This window comes from Chlamydotis macqueenii, chromosome 2, assembly GCF_036417535.1.
Source record: "Chlamydotis macqueenii isolate bChlMac1 chromosome 2, bChlMac1.mat, whole genome shotgun sequence".
NCBI classification, from domain to species: domain Eukaryota; kingdom Metazoa; phylum Chordata; class Aves; order Otidiformes; family Otididae; genus Chlamydotis; species Chlamydotis macqueenii.
Genome location: NC_141557.1, coordinates 74,735,042 through 74,756,880, shown reverse-complemented (window position 1 = coordinate 74,756,880; position 21,839 = coordinate 74,735,042). Strand labels below are relative to the sequence as shown.

Below are 21,839 nucleotides of genomic sequence, written 5' to 3'. Positions count from 1 at the left end.
AACCTGATCCTTACCAGGACATAGGTACAGAAATGTCAGGAGAACTTACGCTGCTTGCACATACAAGTGAGCAATGGCTGGAATGTGGAGCATGCGTCATACACGTGCTGCAAACTCAAGCATGGCAGGCAGCCTTATGTTATTTCTGGGGCAAAAACACTCCAAACCTCCACAGCGGTAAAATATCAAACTGGACTCAGGAGTTTTGGAGATGCCTTGTCTAGAACAGCTTGAGATTGATGAACATGGTGCTGTGTTCTCCCGATAAGGTTCAGTGACAGCAGTCTTCCACAAAATGCAGCATATTCCAGGACACGGCTTACAGCTCAAGAAAGTTGGAATAAGACTCTACGACTCAAGCATTTCCACTTGTGCCCTTGTTTATAATGTTTGATGCCAGCAGCTATAAATTTATGAGGTGCTCTGCCTGGGCCTTTAATGGTTAGGAAATACGAAGAACTGAACTGAACTAAATTGAAAAAACTCTGGCTAAAAAAGCGGGGAGGGAGAGGAAAGCTCCTTGTAACATGGGTCCAGTAGAAGAAGATAAACTGAGGCAAGGTAGTTATCATCTCAGCAGTATGAGCAGAGGACGAAGAGTTGGTGAAAACTAAGTGAACAACTTACTTCAACAGAAAGCAGGCTTGCTTTGCACTGATAACTTGCCATGTTAAATTAAAAAAAGCAAGTATTACCTCTTTTTACTGATAAGAGACTGGATGTTTTGGGCTATAATAATTTTTTTTAAAGATGTTTTTCTCTAATACCTATGACATCCAAATACTGTGGAACTTGAGGTCCACCTGTCCTTTGCAGGCTTTGGGTCAGAACATGCTGAAAGCTTGGTCCGGGCATCTCTGAACCAGAGGCTCGTTGTTCAGAGGCAGACAGCTAACAGAGCTAGGGTAGCAAGCAGACTCATCTGTGGTAATTTCCTAATGCTAGCCAGCTTTCCATATTTGTGTGTGCAGAGAAAATAACACTGACGGCAGTTTGAGTTCAAGAGAGAAAAGCAAAAGGAAGACTTGACTTCGCTAGTCTGTCCAGTCTTCACCTTTAACCCCGTTATCTGTTTCTATACAAAGTATGGAATTGTATCATATCTCTTACACACTCATTGCATTTTGTCTGCAGACGTGTTAAAAATGTGAAAGTCACAGTAGCAGCAACTTAGCCATTGCTACTTCATTGCTATTTCTTCCAAATTTTAGATGCCTCTATACTTTGAAAATTACACATGCTGCTTTAAGGCCTTTTTCAACTGAACTTGAAATAAAAAAGAAATATGAGTTAATTTTTTTTTTATATAAAAGCCACTTAAAGAATTCAACATCAACGGAGCAGCAATTGTATGGAAGAATTGAAACTCTTTTGGTAGATTATTCAATACTCTCAGTTTTCACAGTTTTTTAGCACTGTATTATATAGTGCAGGTGTTTGTTACGCCTCTGTGCAAAAAATCCCAGGGTTCAGTGTCAGCCTTTGGGCTGATACTGGCACCGCCATGGTGTAGTGGCCTAGTGTTAATATTCTGAAATATAATATTGGGCAATGTTAGGCGTATGGGGAATTGTATCAGCTTCAAAACTGGTGAAATTGTTTTCTTTCTACAGTATTTGGGTCAGTTGTGTTTCTTTGTTTTCAGTTGATGAAGGATAACCATTGCTGCAGCTCCTACCCTTCATCTCCAACAGAGTTTCTAGCAGTTTTCGTGCTGGGCAAGTCCGATGACCAGTCATCACTAAAATTTGTGAGATGAAAATAAGAATGTTGTTATGTGGGGGTTGGACTAGATGACCTTTGAAGGTCCCCTCTAACCCTAACCGATCTATGATTCTATGATTCTATATGGGCTTATTTTGTGCGTTAATGATAGGTACAGTTGCTAAGAGATTCTTTCAGTGACTAGGAAAAGTGCATTCAGGTATTTGGCTATTAAAAGTATCTCAAATTATTTATATCTAATATTATTAAATTTCATAAAGTAGCTGCAGTAATAATCCACCCCATAAAGAAAGAAATCTTAAAATACTTCAAACAATACTATTTTTTACAGGAAACTTTCTCTTAAGTAATTCATTCTCACTAGACTCTTGAAAGGTATCCAAAGATTATTTCCAGTTTACAGAGCAAGAGGCAGGGATCACAGATTCCCAGCTGTGAAGAAGTTACCAGCAAGAGCTTTCTGAGCTCAGAAAGCAAGCTGATGTTAGCTTGCTTTCATTTATTCCTCTTTTCTAGCCACTACACAGCAGTTCTCTCTTCCAGTTCACTTCAGCTTCAGACAGAACTACTAACACGTACTGATAAGGCTTTAATGAAGCATTTTTATAGTTTGCTTTCTACATTTTAAAAGTGTCTGGTATTTTTGTGTGTTATGGCATAATATTCAATCAATAAGACTTCACAACTGATACTTGATAATAGGATCTTACCTCACAGAGCTTAAAATTTTTATTAGTGTTTATGGTATTGGTTTGAGGTATTTCACATAATGTTTCCCTGGGCAATTCTTAGGAGAGATTGAAATGTTTAACATATGTGTCTGTGCACACTAATATAACACATAATTTTACCGTTACTATCTGTATGTTTCCCCCCCCCCTTTTTTTTTTTTTATCATTTCCTTGCTTTTACAAAACAGTGTTGCTTTTGGAGAGGATCCTTGTAGCTGACAGGCTTTGCCTATGAAATCTCCCAGAGCAGGAGTCCTAGCTGGATGAATGGCAAGGTCTAATAAACCTTTACCCTTTTTTTTTTTTTTTTTTTGTACAGAGGATGTAGGGGACAGGGGGGAAGCTCACTGTGAACTCCTGTAGGGATGTTTCATCTAAGATAAATGGCTCTTTGAATGTGGTTATTTTACAGACATGGAAACACCTCTCCTGGAAGTTTGTGTCTAATAGGGGGCTTCTGCAGATGTGAAACTGTCAGGAGGGTTTAGTTTATGTTCCTAACAGAGATGAACGGAAGAAGGCAAAGGGGTTCAAACACAACTGCTCTCTGTTGGAACCAATGTGATGTTCTTTGCTTTGGTGTTCTGTTATTTTAAATTGCTGTCCTGTATGTTATTCTTCCCATGAAATAGGGATCCCTAAACTCCTTGTCTTTTTTTTTTTTTCCTCTGCTGTTTCCTATTTTAAAATCATTTAACCTTCTCAATCCACTCAGTGAATATGCTATGCACAGTAACATGTGGTAGTCACCTCTTGTTAATGTCTGTTATGCAAAGAAGAGATTTCAAACTATGTTTTAGGGTCATGCATGGACACGGTTCACCTTTCACTCATAGTAACATGCTGCTCTCAGAAGGTGACGAATGTACCTAGGAGCTTTTTTTTTCCTTTATTAACCTGTGGTAACCTGAGAACAAGCTCCTGAATTAGCTTATCAACACTGACTATATGTTGATTCATAAATGACTGTGGGAGAATGCCTTTGGAAACTTTAAGACTTCAGCTGTGATTGACTCTAAAAGATTTCTTTGGCACTTAAACAGAAGACCTTTCATATTCTTCATTTAGTGAACAGATGTAATTTTGAAAGGCTGTTTAGTGTGTTAGATATTCAGAACTCACTGCATGGTTTACTTAATTATTCTTCACACTCCCCATTTAAAGGATGGAGAAACTGAGGTTGGCAAAAGAAATAATTAACGGGGATCACAAAAGAAGCTCTTGATCCTTTGAACAGAGTCATAGTCTGCAGTTTTCCAACCAGCTGGCTGACTTTATGTGTTGATATCTATAATAGGTTCAGCACAAGTGCAGATTGACCTATGTATGGTCAATCTATGACAGTCATTTGTACAAGGTAGCCTTTTCTTTGTATTTCGGAGGCAGCCTTTCTCCATCAAGGTGGTCCATATTGATTTCCTTCTTGTTCATGTGGAATATAGTTGACTTGGGTTGAGAAGTTCTGGTTTTATTCTTTCTTTTTAGTTCTGTTTTTATTTTTCTAACCAACATGAACAATGTTCAACAATTCAGACCTATGCCTAGGGGAATCCCATTCCCAGTCATCATGTTTCTTCTTTGTCCAATGTTGTCTTTCTGAAAGAAATGAAGGCTTTTTGCCAATGCAAAAATTAAACAAACTGTTTGAGTTATGAATACTAATTAGTGGTTTTGAGACATTTATTGGCAGGCAAAGAAAGCAAAGAACTGAGTCTCTATCAAACTTTCTATTTTGGAACTTGTATCACCAGATCATAGTAAAACATAAGAGCCTCTTCATTTGTTTCAAATTAGTACAGTCTTGATAAATACAGAAAAAAATAAGATACTGACTATGAAGATAACTGCTTGTGTATAAAGAGCTTGCTCTGTGGTAGCTGAAATACAGAGTAAAGAAAGGGATTCTGATTTTTTCAAATATCTGCATTTCACTTTCTCCTTCTTCTTTTACTTTCTTTAATGTATTTGTTTTTTAACAACTCAATTGACTTCCTGCCTGGCATAACAAGCCTTTCAAGCAATAGAGGTTTTAATCTGAAAAGCTCACCTCAAGACGTAGTAATTTCACGCAGCCACACTGAAGGTCCCTGTAAGGACCTTTATTCTCTTCAGAGCAGGAATCACATTACATACTAGGCTTTCAAAAAGCAACAACACCACTGCCAAAGTGTCTTTACCCTTAGAGGCTTCTCACATATCATGTAGCCTTTTTGCTGTCAAATTCCATTGGAGTGCAAATAGTTCAGTCCCTGCTAGGGCTGATGTCATGGAACTGAGTGCATTTAGGATGCACATCTTTATATTAACTTCATTTGGAAATACATGTATTTATTTATATATATATATATGTCTATTTGAATGGATCAAAGGCATTTTTCTTCCTGAATAATTTGTGTGTCTCTTTCCTGTGTTGGAGTCAAATATATGAGAGTAGTTTTTATATTAGTTGAGCTGGAGTTGCGAAACTTGGCAGTATATCTGAGCAGTCTGGATGGGAAGCCTTTGCAACTGATATTGTCCTCAAGAAGCTGACCATCAGAGCATTTCCTTCCCTTACCCAAACCAGCAAAATGACCACATCCAGCAGGCAGAGCTCTTCTACGTCTATGGTCAACAACTTGGCCAAAATATTTGATCCAAACGCTTTGCAAAAGCAAGGGCCTGATAATGGAATGGAACCCCCCCAAATTCTTCATGTTGCAAGCAGTGATGTCAGCACTTCTGAAAGTTTTAACGTCATGGATATGAAGTTTGCCTCCCTTGAACAGAAAGTAGATAAGCTGTTGACTCTGCAAGACAATGTCCTTAAGAAGCTTAACAGCATTTCCCAAGAAATCTATTGCATTGAAAAAGACATTGAGATTGTAAAGGCAGAAACATCTGAACCTGGATCAAGGATGGAAACAAATAAAAATCTGAGAAGTAATGAAATGAAGAGTCTTTGCCTTAAAATGGAAAAATCTCTTTCTGATATAAACAGGAATGCAGAGTGGCAGGTTAAAAGACTAGATGGACTGGAACAAAATGTTTTTGGACTACAGGAGCTTGTAGGGCCTCTGGTTGAGAAGGTTAAATCATTAATAATTCATAATTCACGTGTAAAACACCATTTTCAAAAACGTAAACTTTGCAAGGCAGGTGATTATACAAAAGGAGCTGAACGTCTTTTTAGGATGCACTTTTTCTCTGAGACAACAGCTGATGCCCTGCTCAAGAAGAAAAGTGAAAAGGTGAGCCCAGGTTTGTGTTTCATCTTGTCAGGAATCATTGGAAGCTATGGATATGTTCTGCTATATGCTTAGCTTTTTCATTCCATTAACATTTAAGAGACAACAACCAGTATGCTCTAAAAATGAAAACTAGTAGAACAAACTAAGCAAGTTTCAGTGGCAAAGATATAGAAAATCTAACGAGTGAGAAATACCCTCTTTTTTTTTAATTATTTCTTTACAGCTGTAAAACATAACAAGCGGTCCTTGACGAGGGTGTCAAAGATTGACACAGACTTTAGGAGGCTTGGGTCCTGGACATATGTTTTACTATGATCTCTGGATTTATTATTATCTAGGGAATCAAGTTGCAGCAGTCATGTTATATGCAGTGAGGTCTAGAGTTTAGTGAAACTGGTAAAAATCCTTCTTGGTTCTGGGCATGTACATGTGTATGTCCTTCAAAGAACATCTTAAGTGTGCTGTTCTGACCTGATATTTCTGCTGACATTGGTGGGGAGAGGGGGGCTTCTAAACTGGGATCTGAGGTAGGGTTACCGTAACTGGAGCTGCAGCCTGTGTAAACTTCCTCAGGGGAAAAACGCCTGTGTCACTGTAACAGGAGTTTCATCGTGTTCTTTACAGGTCAGATTAAAAGACCACAAAAATCCCTTGAAAGGCTCCATTGATTATAATAGGCTCTTGTAAGGTAGTTTGACTATTCTTTATTTGGTAAGGAAGCTGAGTAGCATTAGAAAATTGAGGAATTTCTTCTGAGCAAGTGTGTTGATATTTAATTAACCTACAGTGAACCAAAAAGGTTGCCTTTCATAGTTATTTTCTGCATTTTTTTTCTCAAAAAAATGTCTCATATAGGCTTTACTTTTTTGATAGATCCAAAGAATAATTCTTGAGTTTGTTTTTCTGAAGTTTTTGAGCTGGAAAAACATCCTGTGAAGGTATTATTGGAAATGGCATTAATTGAAAAAAGCAGCACCTAATATTACTCAGACCAGTCTGGTCAGCAAACCAGATGATTTTCAGCTTGCTTACTCTTAGATAGCCCCACTTCTCAGGTAGACAAGAAGTGTTTGAGCCATCGTAGGAGACTATAAAAATAGGGGTCAGTGCTGAGTAGCAGCAGAGGAGCATCTTGTAAAGCTCTGTCAACTGAACTGGCTGATCTACGACTATGTAGGGATATAAAATGTGCAGCCCTGTTTCCAGAGCATCATTAACTGAAGGGAAAAGTTGCTGCCATGCCAAAGGAGACTGACAAGAAAAGTTGTTTTTACAGGCCCTTCTTGAACATCAGGTTGGACTGGTTTCAATAAAGGAGTTTTAGCAAAAGAAAAATTTTCTTCTTTTGTAGGCATTACTTTGATGAGAAGGGATTGCTTATTTTGAGCATCTGAGTTTGGGGTTTCTTTTACTTTTCACAACATCAGTGAAAGCATCTGTTGTAAAAGGCCTACAGTAGGGAGACTCACAGTTCATCTCTGTAATGCTGCGATCACTGCAGTTTGTGGTAGAGCTTTACCTGTCTCGGTCAAATTACATATTCATCTGAACTATATCTTAATATAAACTGAATCAGGCCTGGGATGTTAACAAACTGGCAGCTCCTGGAGGCCTGAGTAGGTACGAGGCTCTCTGCTCTAGAAATGCAGGGTGAGAGAAAGGGGGGGACCGTGCAGGCTTTGCTGGTGAGTTTGTGGGAGCTGGTGGGTGTAGTGGAAGGGGCAGGTCAGAGGAGGAGATCGTGCTCCTGGCAGGCAGCCCAGAGGGGAGCCGGGATAGCAGAGATGCAGGTGCTCAGTGGAGAGTTCAGAGCTTTGAAGGGCTTGGAAGTGGCGAGTAGGAGGCTTGAACATGAGGGAAACAGAAGCAGCCTACTGACAAAGGCCCAAAGAGGAGAGGGGCAAGCAGAGTCTCTGTCTTCTTCCAACAGCTGCTCTATTTGTCATCCCCTCACTGTTTCGTTTTTGTTTAGGCAAACTCTTGGCAATGTTGAGTGGACTTGGTAGGAGCTTGTCTAGCTTTGAGGGCTTAGGAAAGGCGGCACGAGCATGTCTGGAATCATGCTGGTGATATTATTGCGTTGTTAATATTTTGTTTGTTTTATGAGATAGCATACATCTGTTAGCTTGTCATTACCTTCCTCTCTGTGCATTTGATTTATTAGTAAAGAACCATCATAAAATTATCAGGCTATCCTGTGAACAACAGCTGGCTTTAGTAAACACTTAATCATCTTGGGTTTAAGTGAAAACAGACTTGAATTCAGCCCTGGATTAAGAATAATAGAAGATGGTAGGATATACTTGAGCAGAGCCTGCTGAGCTTGGCTGTCAGTTTAGTAGGAGCTATGCTATTTACCAGCATTCAGGGCAGAATCTCCTCTGCCTGGGAAGGTAAGAACAGCATCTCTGAGCAAATCAGTGAAAAGACTGGTCCATGAGACACTGTGAAGTTGGTTGCATTTGCCTCTGGCTGCCACGTATTCAAACTGAATTTACAAGTTTTTGGTTTTAAATTGATATGATGAAATAAAAAAGAAAAGCAAAGTAATAGAGAACTAGGGGATCTCACCCTTGCAGAGTTTTACACCTGAAATGTGCCACTGATAACTGGTGGCATAGCAATGAACAAACCTACCTGATTATGCAGAAATCAATCCTTGCTTCTGTAAACATAATCCTTATTACTGTCTCTAGTCTCCACCTGATGACAGTTTTGAACAATGCAGACCCTGCAGAAGTGCTAGCTGCCAGGCAGTAAGGCCAGCTTCTCTTTTATCCTAGGTGGACTCTGTATGGCGACTCTGAGCAACCCTGCAATCATTTTACACATACGCAGTCCTATTTTGTTTCCTTATGGCTGTGAGCAAGGTGATCCATTTACTACACCTAATTTGGAAGGACAGGACTCACTTTTGTGCACTGCTGGAGATATTTTGGATGATGTGCCTGCCTCAGCTGTGAGCAAACGCCATCTCTTTGTTCTAACAGACAGCTGAGCTGTCTGACAAATACTTGGCTGTCCCCAGCCTGGTTCTGCAAGATGATCCCATCATTCTTAATTAGTATTAGGTGGTGCAATAGGTGGCCCGGGATATATTGAATAAGGGAGTGGATTGTGTTCACATACTGCTTAATCACCTGCCTTTCCATCCTTCCCTCTTAAAAGAGGTGCTGCACTTTGCTTTATTAATTGTAGGATTGTTTGTTTTTTTTTTTTCCTAATTGGCTTTACAGAACTGGATTAAGTAGAGAGCAGTGTAAAAGACAGAACAACGAGGAGGGAAGAGGGGGCATGGGAGAGAGGTAAAGAGGGGGTGATAAGCAGCTGGGGTGTGTAATCTCTCTTCTGGCTTCAGCAGCAGCTGGAACAGTTTCCAGATCACAGGCTCAACGGGGAGTTTTTCTGCTCTGCAAAATATAGGGATCGCTCTCCTGTGAAGCAAAAGTTCTGCTTTGCTGCCTTTTACTGCCATCCTGAAATACCTCCACTGTCTCATACAAGAAGCTAGTTTATTTCTGTTTTGGGTTGGAGTTACAATATTGTGTAGCCTGCAGACACTTCATGCTTTGTCAGTGCTGCCAAATGTCTCCAAGCTATTTTCCACCGAGTGCTGCGTGACCCTATCACCACATGGCTGAGAGGAGTAGCATTTATTACTTGTCGTTTTAAGTTATTTTCTCACTACTACCACCCAGGGAAATCAGCAGTTCTACAGTAAGGGTCTTTAAAAGTCTTGAGGTTTTCCTCAAGTTCACCTTTTTAAGTACTCCGTGATAATCCTGTTGCAAAATGACTCTGTAACTCTGTTTTCGGTCCTGTTCCTTCCACACAAAAAGAAAGGGAGTAAAATAGTACCTCACTTAATTCCTCCAAATTAAACAATTTAGAGATTCTATACTATTAACCTGTGAATACTCACTTGGAGAGTCAGAAAGTCCCTTTTGTTGCGATCGTAAAGCAGTGTTGAACTTTCTGCAATTGCCTGCAGGTTGCTGTGACTTCAGTCTCATGCCATTTGTACAGGCTTTGCCATAGGACTAATAACTATTAGCAGTTTGAGGCTGGTTCCCACACTAAAAACACCCCAGCAGTGGGAGCTGTGCTTTCTGTTTGAACCCTCTCTCCCTCCCGTGCAGGTACGACACTGCAATTGCAACTCACTGGCTGCTTTAGTAGGAGGGAGTCTGCAATGAAGTTTGCCACGTGTGTTTTAAGATCCATTCAGCCTCAGTCTGTAACCGTGCTTCTAATTCCTTCATTATGCCTACAAGTACTAACGAGTCCCTTATGCATTATTTAAATTCTCTCCAGATTGGCCATGTTCTGTGAATTTTTCATATTCCAGCCAAATAGGCAGGAATTGTTTCATTTTCCTTTTTTTTTTTTTTTTTTATCTGTCTGCAAGAATTTCTGCCATCTTTGGTGGTTTTAAGGGTAGAGGATCAGCAGATGGGTTGTCTGCTTCTTGGGCAATGCAGCCAGTTGGTGCCTTCGTCTGCCGTTATACTCAAGGATGCTCTTCTTCCCCTCAGGACTGACGCCTTTACCTAAATACATTTTTGGTAGAAGTATTGCAGTTTTTGAGTGAGCTATAATATATTCGAGCTATAATTCTGTCGCTGACTTTCTCTGTCTGTAAACTAGTATATTTTCTCTGGACAAGAATTTTCGTCTTGATTTGCTCATTTTTCTCCCTTACTGACATAAGCCATAGAAGATTTTTCATGCCCTTTCAATTCAGAATGTGGTTTAATTTTGCTTTCATTTAGCCTCTGAAGTTGCTGTCTGCTCTACAATATTCCCTGGGCAGGATCCTGCCCTCGGCACTGTTGTTGTGGTTTTGCTCTCTCTTCAACTCTAAGGGATGTGTGGAATCAAAGCAGGCACAGCTGATTTCTGAATACCTGGACGCCATCTCTGATGGCTTACGAGCATAACATTAGTGTCTCTGTGTTACGATGACTGTTTTAGGAATCCATTACAATTCCTTTGCAAAACTAGAGAGATCTAATGATGAAGATGAAGAGGTAGCTAGTAAGTGCAGGAGAGCAAGGCAAGGCAGGTCATCAAGAGAAGAGCAGTCCTGTAAAAGCAGGAGCCCTCATTCCTTGAAGAGGTGAGACAGTGGTAGGAAGAATTTGCTCAGGTAAGAGGTCTTTGCCCACTCCAGTCATCTAAAATCCACCTTTTGTCACCAGATATCCTAGCCATTTAGTCAGTTTTCAGGTGAGGACTCCTCTCAGCCCCTGTCAGGAGTCTGATACCTCTGCAAATAGTAAAGATACCATACTTGAGTGCCTCCTCCGGCATTGCAACTAAATGTGAGGTCTCTGCCCTGCTGACTTTTGTCAAGGGTAGCTGCCTTGGAATGCTATTAGTTTGGTACCATCCTGGGTTTTGTGCACATGTGCACCAGTAAGGAGGAGCAGTGATGGCTGGCTGGGTAGCAGCCTCAGCAGAGGCTGGGAGGAGTCCCATCACATTCAGTTGGCTGGGTGCTGCCTGCATGGTGAGGTACCACAGGAGAAGGTCTGTCTATAAAGGGGAAATAAAGAGATCCCAGGTCTTTCCCCTCCACCTAAAACCCCTTCTTGTTAAATGAAGTGCGTTATTAGGAAACCTGCGTTTCTGGAGTCCAGTTCATACTGAGTCATCAAAGCTGTAGGGGATGATTTCTGAAGTTCATAACCCTTTGGAAATCTCCCAACAGTGTGATTTCCCGAAAGTAGCTTAGGAAAGGTGGTTCAAGAAGTCTGAAGATAATTGCCATTTGTATCATTGCATGCTTAGCTTGGATAAGTTAGTAAAGCTGAGAAATACTGTCTTAACAAGGAGGCTACTTGGCTGATATTGTAGCAAAAAATTCCCTGAGTAGTTTGACAGATGGGTGTTTGTGCCTGCAAAAAGATCCACCACTGATTTGACTTTCAAGCTGGATTTTTTTTTCCTCCTTTCTCACACTGAGGCAATAGTAGAGCCCACTTTAGATGATAAGCCATTTAATGGTAATGGGGAAAATGTGGAGAATATCACCTAGGAAGTTTTGGGGATAAGACACAGGTGCCTATGAGGCACATGTGCACCTGTGAAGCACATGGGACCCTGCCAGTCATCACACATGCAAGGGCATTAAGCAGTATAGAGAAGGGGCAGATGTGAGGCTGTCTAATGCGTTGATAAGACAAGCAGCCAGAGTCTTCAGTGATTGTGTTTGCCTGATGTTGCCCCTGATTTGTTCAGGTGAGAAACCCAAAAGTAATAGTAACAAGTTGATTTGATTTCCCAGATGCAGTGAAAGGATGTATGTCAAAGCCAGGTAAAGCTGAATGCTCTGGTCTTCAGGATAGATTGGTAGCCTCAGATTTGTCGATCGTTGTTACAAGCTTCCGTGTATTCCAGAGACATTAAAATTATACCAGTCAACTTGGAGTTAAAGAATCTACCTCTAAAGCTCTTCTTGTGCTTGATGCTGACTCTGTTAAATGACAATGACTAGACCTCAAGGCAAAAGTAAAGATGTTTGAAAGCAACCTGTTACTCTTAGTGCAATATGCTGTGTCTTCACCCTAGCAGATGGCATGCTGGAGGCCATGGGCCCCGTCAGGAGCCTGGTTGCATGAAAGCGTCTTCTACTCTTCACTGTAAGTCTCCCTGCTTTGAGAAGAATGGCTTGGCAGGAGGAAGCATCCATTTGAAACAGGACAGCTACCACTTCTTGAGCGCAGCGGGTGGGAAGTTGGAAACCTGAAGTGGGGAATGGACAAGGCTTTGGCTTCACTAATTTTCATCTTCTCATCTAGGATGGTGTTATTACAAGGGGTTTTTCAGTATTTAGTATGTGTCTTCATGCAGAGGTTGTTACCGTTGCATATATTACCAATGTACTTTCAAGGCAGCAGGTCACATAGAAATTCTCTTGTAATTACTAGTGGGGGAATCGCAGTTCTCATAGCTTGGAGGTTATTTCTCTGTGTCGTTAAAAGATATTTGTGACTTGAGTTTGGTTTATACGGAAGAGTGCTTTCTTTATCTAGTTCAAGGAGTTGTATAAAAATCATGGAATAGTCAAAATCTTTGCTTGAAGGTGCCAGCAGTTTGTGCAGTGTAGCAAAAAATAATGACACAGAAGCAGATGTATTGCCTGCCAGTAAAAGCAGAATTCCCATGTGTGTATTTTGTTATCATTTATAAGTTTGTGTCAGGAATACATTCACTGAATATATGAGAAACCGACTGAGAGATGTGGTGTAGGCATGTACAAAGTTTTGTGTCTCAGTATCGGCTGATTGAAGTTGAGAGTAATGTCTTGACATCAAACGAAATGTGACTCGGTGATAAAGGACCTCTAACTAAAAGGCTAAGGCTGCTTCATAAGGCCATTCATTATAAAAATTTTTGCAGTAGGAAAAAAAAAAAATCAAAGAGTTTTATTAGGTGAATAAAAAAAAATTTGAAAGTTAGCTAGGAAAACATTCCAAAGGTAGGACTGCTGCAGTATAAAGACGGAATTTAACTAAGTACAGCTCATTAAAAAGGAGTCAGATGTCTATAAAAAACATTAATTTCTCACTGCATTTGAAATTTCTGTTAAAATATATTGCTTATTGCTTAATTTCTGCAGGTTTCTAAGGTCAATTTAAATAATTTCTGAAAATGTTTTGGGTTTTTTTGTTTTGTTTTTTGTTTTGTTTTTTTTTTTTGTTGCCATTGGTCTATACTGAAGTTTTAGCCTCTGGAGTATCTCACATTGTTCTGTTATCATCACATGGGCTTTTATTCTGTCTCTATTACTTGGGGTCTAGCCATACTGTGTGTGAAAGAATATGTTTAAGTCTGGAAAATGTATTTTTGAAGACACAATACCAACTTGTGTAGGTATGGCCACCTTTTTGCCTTGGTATGTTTTGCAGAGTCACAATGCAACCTTTCATATTTAACCTTTTGTGGAATTACAGTGAAAACTTAATTGAAAGCTTTTGGCTTGTATGAATAGGGAAAATGACTGTAGTGCCATTAACCTCATTGTGCATATTCAAGTCAATAAAGAAAGGGGGAAAAGTAAGATAGAGGCATAAATTCCACTAAGAAATATTGATTTCTGTAATTTTAGAAGTTACAGACTGGAAAAAGTCACATTTCACCAAAGTTCAGGAAGAATAATACAGAAATAAATAAAAACCCATTGGAGATTAAGTTAAAAAGACCCTTAAGAAAGCACTGCTAGCAGATTGAAGGAAGAGGAATGTTATGAAGAGTAGGTGAGTCAGGTTGATGTCATTAACAAACCACCACACCTTTTGGGTGAGTTTTTCAGAGGAATGTGGTGACCTTGGGTGCTCACAACCTGTGGGCTCTCGAAGCAGCTGGCTTGACTGGGGTTGGACATTGTGGGGGTGCATCCCCCCAACAAACTGCAGAAAAGTCTTTGTGCCTCCTGTGGCATGCGGCCAGCCGAGAGGGACGCGTTGACTTCCATCAGCTCCAGAGAACCTGGCACAATCCCACCCTTTATGGGGAAGAAATAATGAGTGAAATGTGTGTGTTTTTATTGCCAGGTCAAGATTTGACAAGTTGAACTCACATATTGCTACAAATAGCAAAATATGGAGAAAACTGGGATGCTCCTGTATAGACAACTCATGTGTCTACAGATAGTCCAATATCTAGTCCTTATATTTGTATTTCTTATTCTAGTGCACTACTGACCCTGTATTTATTGAAAATAGCTACTTTTGTTGATTCAGAAGGATACCAGTAAATGTTTCATTTGTATTCTTTTTTTTTTCTCATTTAAATTAGTATGAGCTCCTCATCTGCTGTAAAAATGTAAGAAATCAGAAATGATGCTTGAATAAACACAGTAGTAATTTATGTAATGCACTGGCAGTTTCAGATATTCAGCATCATCTAGTGTTCCACTAGACAGATTTTCAAAAGCTGGCTTCTGTATTTCACACCTGCAAACTACAGCAATATTTAGTAGGAAGCACTGTGTGCCTGCAATTAATTCTGAATTGCAGGAGTGAAATCTGGCCCCATGCATCAAAGACCTTGGAGGCCATCTCTCCAGTTATTTGCTCAGCTGACTGTATTTGATCAGAGCTGGTGTCCTCAGCAGTATGGTGTGGTTGACGTACTTACAGGAATCCAAGTGCATTACTAATTGCTCTCACATTGGAGAATGAATAAGTCTGAGGCTTTTCCCTACTTCTTTTAGTGCTTTTTGCCATTAAAAGAACAGAATGAGCATTGGTTGATTCCCTGTGATCCATCTGTAATCATGATATTTATATTTAAGTTCTCTGTGAACAAGGCTCCAATTTATATTTCAAGGGTACTTATGTAGTCTTGCTTAGGCCTATTCCATTTTGCAGCTTGCAACTTCCTAGGACCAGCTGCATCCTAAATAGTTGTCAGTGTCAGTATACTCATATTACCATTTTTTTTGTCCCTTGCAGAGCAAGATTTTCTGAACAAGTCTTGCTGAAATTCTTTCATGCAGTTTCATCCAGTTTTTCTCAACCTTTTTTGCTTCTCTTCGAGTTTCCTTTCCCTTGAACTCTGTTTATAGCGGATACACATTGCTTTAATTTCATGCCTATTTTCTGTATAGCCCGATTAAATTAAAACAGAACAAAAAAAAAAAGCATAAAAAATGCAGAGGGCTTACCAGAACAAATGTTTAGTAATAGAACTGATTCATGCTCACAGTACAATATGAATAAGCTGTGGGACTGCTTGCATGATTAAGGCACTCAAAATTAAGTGCCTGGCACTGTATATTTTGTTGAAATACGTGTTACACTGCTTCGACTGGTAGCTCAATGATCCAAAGTAGTCTCTCTGGAAAATATTTGGAGGTATCTGGTTTTTTTAACACCGTGTGGAATGATGATGGTGCCAGTGTCATAGTACTGAGAGAGGAAGAAGGGAGGTGGAAAAGGAGCACCGAGCAACAGCAGACACCATGGTTTACTGTGGTCACCAGCCTACTACAAGTCTAGGAGTGGCTGATGAAAAAACACACTGTGCAAATGGCATAGGAATATGAGTAAAGAGCCATAAAGGTCACAGTAATAGAGTTTTTATGAGGAACTGGCTTGGTATAAGGCACCTCTAGATGTCACTGTAACGTTGTAAAACGTAGGTAGGAGAACGCTACAAAGCTGACATGGTTTATATGCTCCGATTCCTGGTAACTGTTTCGGTCAGCCTGTAATAAATTACCGGATCATTAAAAATGCTGTTACCAGATGTTGATTAACAGCAAAAAAACTTTTTGAAATCTGTCAGTAAGTCTGTTACTGAACGTTTTACTAGAATATTAAACATTACTATCTTTGGTTTAACTAACCTAGTTTTTAACAGCAAAAGCTAGTGCAGGGCAACAGCTCATTTCTGGATGTTTTTTTCTTTTTAGTCCCTGAGGCTCCATCCTGATCTTTTCTGGGCTGTGTTTATGCCAACAATGATGTTGATTACAACTGAGATAATTTCTCTTTGTTTACGCTGCTACCAGTCTGATCAGCTTGGTACTTGTTAAAATAAGGACCATCATTTATAGGCAAAGTGTGAGTTAGAACACAGAGTACTTGGATTTGACAAAAAAAAAAAATCAGGCTGCAGTTTAATGAGGAACAATACAACATGAGCACTGTATACACTGACTAATACATCAATTGCCTTCTCCACAGGTCATCAAAGAAAAGTCACATTTGAATGAGACTGGAACAAAAGAGAAGAAGCCACCAGATTCAACAGGTTAGAATATTTTTTTTTTCTAATCAGTTTCTAGTTCCTAAGGGTACAATTGCACATAAGTAGCCATTACTTTCCTGAGCAGCTCCAGTGGAGTTGGTTGGGTTACGTGTGTGCTCATCAGCATGAGTAACAATTGTCCAAGCAACATTAACCTACTTTTCACATGCCTGTGCACATGGCGACAAACTGCACAAAAAGATACTTTGCCTGAGGAGTTTATTAACCTTGACTTGGCTGACAGTAAATTTGAGTGGGAAAAACCTTTTCCAGTGCTGTCTCCAAAAGGAAGAGTTTATGACCCAGGATATCCCAGTTCAAAAGAAGTAGTCTACTCTTGCTTATGAGACATTTACCCTGACCTTGAAAGTGGGAGAAGAAAGCAAGTGCCTGGTTCAAAATGCAACAGAAGTTATGCTAAGTGCATAACCCTACTTTAATATTGTTACTGACTATCAGAGAATTACTGACAGATTCCTCCCCTGTTTACTTACAGAGGAGTCCATCCAGAAGAGCCAGTCCTGCTCTCAGGAAGAAGAGGTTGATAAGCTCAACAAGGAAAACGCTGAGAGAGAAAGTTCTGTTCTGCTTCAAATAGATCCTCCCAAATTTCATACTGAAGGGCCAGAGGAGAAAGTAAAAAGTTTGGCTTTTGAAAGCTGTTACAAATACAGGAGAAGCTCTGTTCAGAAATCCTTCACTACAGAAAAGCATCAAGAAGAAGAGGCTGTTAATGATGCTTGTCAAAGGATAACCGGGCAGGAGATACAAAGTGAGTCCCCAGAACATGGGGAGAGGAAGGAGGAACATCAAGTGTCTGGAGATGAAAGACAGGAGGAGAGGGAGAATGAAAGGGAAGGAAATGCTGATGAAAGTGAAGAAGAAGTTGAGGAACCACCAGCTTCTTCCAAAAATGAAGATGAGGCAGGACAAAGTCATGATCAAGAGGCTCCAGAGGGAAGGTAAGACCTAAAGCTTGGACTGCACATTCTTAAGAGACCTGTGCTTTAGAAAAAAGTTTGAAGTCAAAGTGGCTGGTTAATATAAATATTGGTGGAAATCCAGCCCAGTACAAAAGTGTAAAATGAATTTGTCTGTCTGATCTGAGCTCTGAGCTGAAATTATACCCTTAAAAAAGACAAGTGAATGATCTACTGTACACAGAACTAGCAGTGTGCTTTGGTGGTTTGCTTGGGAAATAGGTTAGGAAGATGGGAATTATGTTAGGCTATTCTTCATCTCTGAGGAGAATTCTCGCATTGTTATCTTTATATACTGCAGCATCATGTAAGCTGTGAGCACAGTAAAGGTAGATTAGGCAATGTACCAACTGGGAGTTAAGTTACTGCAAAATGTTGTAACTTAAGTGATAACATAAAACTGTGAAACTTTGCCTGGGCAATTAAACTGATAAATTTGTTTACTGTAATTCTTTCTTTGCTGCATTGATATATAGCCCTTCAGGGATAAACCAGTTTAAGCTCTCAGGAACCTATATGAACAGTCAAATCACAATGCTCTCCCATTACTTTAAAGGTGAGATTGATATCCAAATGTTAAATTTAGAAAAACTCAGGTGAAGATTTTAGTAATAGATAAACATTTTACTGTCATGATTAACTTAGGGGTCATTTTCATTTCTCAAAGTGGATATTAAAACAATTTATTTTACATTTTGAAGCAAAATAACTAATGTATTTGAATGTAACATATATGTAGGCATTTTTCACCTGTGTTTCTAAATTTTCTCTACTTTAAGTGTACCCTGATCTAATGCCATGTTTTGTCCTTGCAGGTGTAAAGGCTGCGAAAAAGGTACAGGAAATTATAGTTCAATCACTGAGCAGACCTGCCAATTTGAGCATAGTGGTAGCACTAAGCATCGCGTGAACGATGAAGGCCTAATCAAAGATGACAACAAAAAGAGCAGGCCAGCTGCGGAAAGTGCTGATGGCATATGTAAAACTTGAAAAAGCTCTTACAGAAAGTATCCCTAAAGGCAAAGCATTTGATTCCACTGGTATTACAGTGATGATCAGAGAGAGACATCCATAGAAGAGAACAATTTCATGATTGTGATTAGCAGGGGGAAAATTGTGCATGGTAGCTCTGACAGGAAGCAGTTGTTCATGGGCCACATCCTAAGCTGATGGGAAATAACACAGTTCTGTTTGCTTCCATCTTAGAGACTTCTGTTCTGGCAGAAATTACTTGCAACTAATTTACTCCTGCCACAGCTACTCCACTAACACTATCCTCTTTCCCTGTTGTTTTAACAACAGAGCTAAAACTCCTAAGTTTAGAGTGCTGGGAGAAATTATATAATGTGTGGTGAAACTGGTTGACCTGTGGAAGTGCTGAGAACATGTCTTAACACAGAATCTGCAATGCTGTGCATGTAGCCTGCAAAACCAGCTTGCTTGTATTTGTACCATTGCAATCTGAAGTGAGAACAACCACATCCTTTAAAATAAGGAAATAGAGATTTTTGAGTGGAAGCCTGACTAATGCTGTTGAACAGTCAGATAAATGGTGCTCAGGCACTGAACTCGGAAGCAGTGCTTACTTGGGTGAAGCAGAGATTTCTAATATTATACATCCAGCTTGAGAATTTCAGTGCCTATACCTCTGTGTGAAGTTATGGCACATAAGAGGATGGCCTGAAGGATTTAAAGATGTGTGTGTGTGTGTGTGCATGCACAGGACTCAGAATGAATTTCTTTGCTTTGGGAATGGGAGGAGAGTGGGAAAGGGAAACATTTATTAAATGTTTGTGCTAGACTCTTGTAGCAGGAAACAGGAGATAATGTAATAAAACTTTAAACTCCATAACCTGTCCTGAGCTCTGGCAGATTGTTAGAGATGACATTAAGGTTAGAGTGTCTCTCTAGGAGCATCTTTGATCTGTAATGGGAGGTCGTTCTTGAATAGGGAAAAATCACCTCAGATGTGCAGGGGAAAAAAAAAAATAGAGTCTGTCACCAGGGAAATCTTGAAGGCTAAAACTTAGGCATAGTTTTAAAGAGGTACTCTGGCTTCTTGAAAAGAGCACTTCCATGACCAAAATTTGGTAACATTTGGAAGCTGAGCTTTCAGAAATACATTTTCTACTGTCACTTACATGCTGGTGCTGGTGCCCTTGGAGTTTGTGCTGTTAAAGTCAAATTCTGCCTTTAGGGTAGAGGTTTTCTTGGCATTTTGTGCGTCTCGGTAACACACAAAGGCCCGTACTTACGGACGTGCAATTCAAACTCTGCAGAAGCCCAAGTAGGTGGCAAACTTCCAGAAGCCCCAGCTTTTCACAATTCCTTGACCGTGAACTAACTTCCTGACCATGTAAGTTATTAACACTGTCAAAAAAACCTGTAGGTACACAGCTGGTGTCCTGGAAAAATGGACATTCACTGTGAATAAGGACAATCTACTGCTACATTAATGACCAAAGTGTTCCTGCCAGCTACATGCTGTCATGGGGTTTTTTTGTTTGTGTTTTTAATCATTTTCACTGGATTAATGAACGGTTTTAAAATTGCTCAACAAGCCTCACACAAAAGGGAGCCGGCATTCCAAACCAGAGAGCTCATGTTGAAACACTGGGCTCTAGCCCTCCCAACCAGTTGAAGAAGTATTTGTCACCTTGGTCAGCCAAAGGTCACTCTCGGGAATATCAATCAAATGAAAAACAACATGGGTATGAAATTGAAGTCGCAACACCCTGCAAAAAATCCAAGGAGAAATTAGGCATGCAAGGCTGGTCTCCAGCAGGGATTTTGACATCAGGACAACAGAATGGTCCAGCATGTGGAGATCTGGACAATAATACCAGAGACCTGCATTTGTGCTGAAAATCCATAGCTGCTGCAATGTGGTGTTGGGAACCCATCCCTTCTCTGTGCCCCTCTTTGCCTTTTATCTGCCATCTTTTTTTAAGGACAGAAATTCTTCAGAGCAGCATGTGACAGTTACCATGTGTCCTACCACACCAGGTCCTGAGCCATACTGGAAATCCCAGGTGCTGCCTGCCAGGGTGAAGCTCCCTCATGTGCACAAGCTCTAAATGTGATTTTTAAAGGTGATGACCACTCCATAGAGAATGACAGGTTGTGTCAATCAGTAGAGAAGGAGATTCTTCATGATGAACAGCAAAAGCTGAGAAATAGCCTCTTTTAGCTGGGCCTGGAGGAGAGCTCAGTCTCTCTTCCTACCCCACTGCCGATTTATAGTACATGCTCACCTATTAACAGTCCCTGAGGAAAAAAAAAGCAAACAAAAACAACAACAACAACAACAACAAAAAATGGAGAAAAAGCTGAATTCCTTGAATTCCTTCCGAACAAATTGCTGAGGCCCTTTGTGGGCATGAAGCTACACTGGTTTAGTCTAGCGGTCTTCACTTTGCATTGTGCCACTGTTGTGCAGAAGATGCTAACTTAATAAAAGAGTCCTTGTCTTAGTAGTGTAGCTCCCCAACAGCACCCTGTTTTCTGAGTCAGAGCTCCTGGAATAAAGCCCTTCTTAAATAACAGAGAAATACTTATCTATAAAACTTATAATAGGTGTATTCAGTCCTCAAATGAGCTTATGTGGGGAAAAGAGGGACTAAAATAAGAGATAGACAAGCACTACATGTTACCATTCATATGTTATCTGTCTGTTTTGTCTTTTGTAGATGATAGTCCTACTCCACCAGCACCATTTGATCACCGGATTGTCTCAGCCAAAAGGGTGGGGATCAGCAGTTATTATAACGTCAGCGAGAATGAAATCCTGGGAGGGTAAGTCAGGTGAATCTAATCAACATAGAAAGCAAGGTACAAATTTACAGCCAAGCACCCTGGGAGGTGAATGGAAGCAACATGCATCCTAGAGCCTAAGTCATGAAAGTCTAAGCTCTAACAGTGCTTTAGAGAGGTACGAAAACAGGAGGCTGACTTTACTCTGTGAGTGAATTTTGGCTTACGGTTTGGCACCAGCAGACTTGGCTTGTATTTGGTATTGCTCTAGGTCAGCCAGCTGCCCTCAGGCTTTATGATGGGGCTCTTAGAATGCTGTAATACTTTACTTCACATTGCAGCCAGCAGGACATAGAGACATGTAGCCTTCTTTCTCTCAGTGGGCCCCATTCTTGAAAACACTTGCATGTTTTCAGATAGATCAGCAGGCTAATCTGACAGACCATATAGTTAATTGATCTCTCATACTGACATTGTTTAGAAGAGAGTGACATTGTAATTTTTGATGGCAGCATGGTCTTGGGTAAGTCTTTGTTTAGTCATGAAGCCACAACACCCACTTGGAGGAGAATGATGAGATGGAGAGGGGCAGATTGTGCATATAAGTGAGTTATTATCCTTACAGTGTGTTGACTTCCCCAGGATTAGTCATTGGATGT

At 40.2% G+C, this 21,839-nt stretch overlaps 1 protein-coding gene across 5 annotated transcripts in view; it reads left to right on the top strand.

Moving 5' to 3' along the window:
- Nucleotides 1-21,839, top strand: part of MYLK4 (myosin light chain kinase family member 4) — an 84,702-nt gene that overhangs the window by 48,732 nt on the left and 14,131 nt on the right. For 4 of the 5 annotated variants that reach the window (XM_086740298.1, XM_086740294.1, XM_086740295.1 and 1 more), the window contains exons 1-5: nt 5,027-5,686; nt 16,384-16,450; nt 16,944-17,409; nt 18,243-18,262; nt 21,117-21,222. In XM_086740298.1, the coding sequence (XP_086596424.1) occupies nt 5,027-5,686; nt 16,384-16,450; nt 16,944-17,409; nt 18,243-18,262; nt 21,117-21,222 (1,319 nt within the window). Of the gene's footprint in view, nt 1-5,026; nt 5,687-16,383; nt 16,451-16,943; nt 17,410-18,242; nt 18,263-21,116; nt 21,223-21,839 lie in introns of those variants that run through there. The other variant, XM_086740299.1, reaches the window with a different exon arrangement.